The 2287-nt window shown below is 34.9% G+C and overlaps 1 protein-coding gene across 1 annotated transcript in view; it reads left to right on the forward strand.

Annotated features, from left to right (window-relative positions):
• Positions 1–2287, forward strand: part of LOC108629533 (parathyroid hormone/parathyroid hormone-related peptide receptor) — a 34328-nt gene that overhangs the window by 25380 nt on the left and 6661 nt on the right. Inside the window, 2 exon segments of the mRNA XM_026817371.1 lie at positions 426–603; positions 1872–2287. The exon segment at positions 1872–2287 is cut by the window's right edge and continues 4 nt beyond it. Of these exon segments, the coding sequence (XP_026673172.1) occupies positions 426–603; positions 1872–2287 (594 nt within the window).

Raw genomic sequence — 2287 nt, forward strand, 5'->3', positions numbered from 1 at the left:
GTAATAGAGACATTAGTTCTACAATATCCATGAGGGGTCAAAGCTTTGACTTGAATTGAACTATCTAATAATTATTGAACTTATATTTCTGATATTTAACTATTATACATATTTTTGTATATAATGATAATTTAAACATTAATGTTATAGATAATTAATAAATTAATATGAATGTTAATTTAGAAATTAGGATTTAGAAAGCTTATTTACATCCATATTGTCTATCAATTGATTTACAATCTTGAAACACTGCACTTTTCATCTCTTGCCTTATATTATTTGATCATTTTCATTTTTCACATTCTGTCCACGTTCATCCTCCCTCAAAACCCGCACAATTCCCAATAATCAAATCGTCCGAAATTAAAATAGCATCGAGGAAATTTATCGACACATGGAAATCATCCCGTCGTACGAATTTTTAGGCGAACGCGTCGAGGCAGTGCATGAGTGGCGAATGGTGGAATAACGACACGAACAGAGCTTGGAGTAACTACAGCCAGTGTTACACGCACGAGCTGGTCACTCTGTTAATGGATGTGCCCGGCGGCCAGAACAACGACACTCTCATTAAGGTAAACGTCGATGAAAATGAGCGAGTCTGTTTGGTACGTCGATCAAAGCTTTCCTAAACCTCGACACAAACGCGGCCTCTGACATTTCAAGAATTACCAGCCGGGAATTTATCATGCCGCTTCGTTTTTATTGCATTACCGAAGTATTTCAGCGACGAAGTATCGGAAGCGCCCTCTGGGCTCGGTCCGAGGGGGGAGACGCTTTACGGTGGGAATAAAAGAAAAACCGGGAATCGATGGGAATTACGAGGAAATGTTTTTCAGAAAGCCTAGCTCCTCTCAAAAGGCTCGCACCGAGGGTAATTCATGTTTCACATAAAACTCGACTGCCAAGTTATTATCTCGTATTTTTATCTACAGGGAATTTATTATACGAGTAGTGCAGACCAATAATACATTACGTTTCCATGTCTATAATCAGACCATTTTGATATTACAAATAAATGATCGTTAATACAGTTTTAATACTTGTATAAAATTTATGCTAATAATTATTTTTATACTACTGTTGGATTCAATATTGCCTGTTCAGATATGATTATATATTTCTATTAATATTATATTTTTCAGAATTTTTGACACGTTAGGATCTTAGAAAAAAAATACCAGAAATGAAAATCTGGCATTTTTTGAAATTTGTCTAACTTCATGAATTTTTATTTAAATCGCATCATTTGGAAAAGTGGAAAAATTGTTTCATATCACAAAATTCTGTGAATGTTGAAAATTGATTAATGTAAATAGTGGGTAGAAAAATTTGGAAAAATTCGCATGTCTCCTAATTGTATTATAACACAACCCTGAATTTTTTTAGAATTTTCCATCAACCGCAACTTGCAAAATAAAATTGCTAAATAAACTCAGCTGAGAATCAGGATAAAAATTGATGGTCATTATTTATGAAATTTTTCCTGTTTCAATTTGCACTATAAAAATTTGAAAAAAATCTCACATATACTCTTCGTATAGTAGTACATTCCTGAATTTTTGCACAATTTTTCATCAACTGCAACATGCAAAATAAAATTGTTAATTAAACTCAATTGAGAATCAGGCTTGAAATCAGGCTAACTATAAGCACTAACATAGATATCAAGATTGATCAAGCCTCTTTCAAATCATTTATTATTATCATTATATATTATTACCAAAACTAACAAATACATTAATTAAATCCAATATTAAAACAATCACAATTCAATTAAATAAATTAAATTAACATATTAAATGTGTACGAGTAATTATAAACTTCATTGTACAAATCATTTATTAATCATTTTGCTTGATATTAAAAAGCAAATATTTTTTACTTGATTTATATCGGTGTCTAACATTTGAAATCCCGGATGATTACTTCAAGTTTATCCCGAATTGGGCGCAGGAAATTGAGGTGCCCGCGAAACATGCTGCACATGCATCTGTTCGCCTCGTTCATCCTACGAGCCTTCATGGCTCTGATGAAAGACGTCCTGTTCGTCTCCGGGATCGCGCTGGCCACGGACGTCACCATTAAGAATGGCAAGACCTACTGGTTGGTCGACGAGAGGGAGAGCAGCTGGCTATGCAAAGTGTTCACCAGCTTCTGGCAGTACTTCATCCTCGCGAACTACTTCTGGATATTAATGGAAGGCCTCTACTTGCACAATCTGGTCTTCCTCGCTCTCTTCACAGACGTTAACTCGAGCATCATCGGCTACGTCTGCCTCGGATGG

This window comes from Ceratina calcarata, unplaced genomic scaffold (assembly GCF_001652005.2).
Source record: "Ceratina calcarata isolate Rehan_Ccalc_2016 unplaced genomic scaffold, ASM165200v1 scaffold570.2, whole genome shotgun sequence".
Lineage (NCBI taxonomy): Eukaryota > Metazoa > Arthropoda > Insecta > Hymenoptera > Apidae > Ceratina > Ceratina calcarata.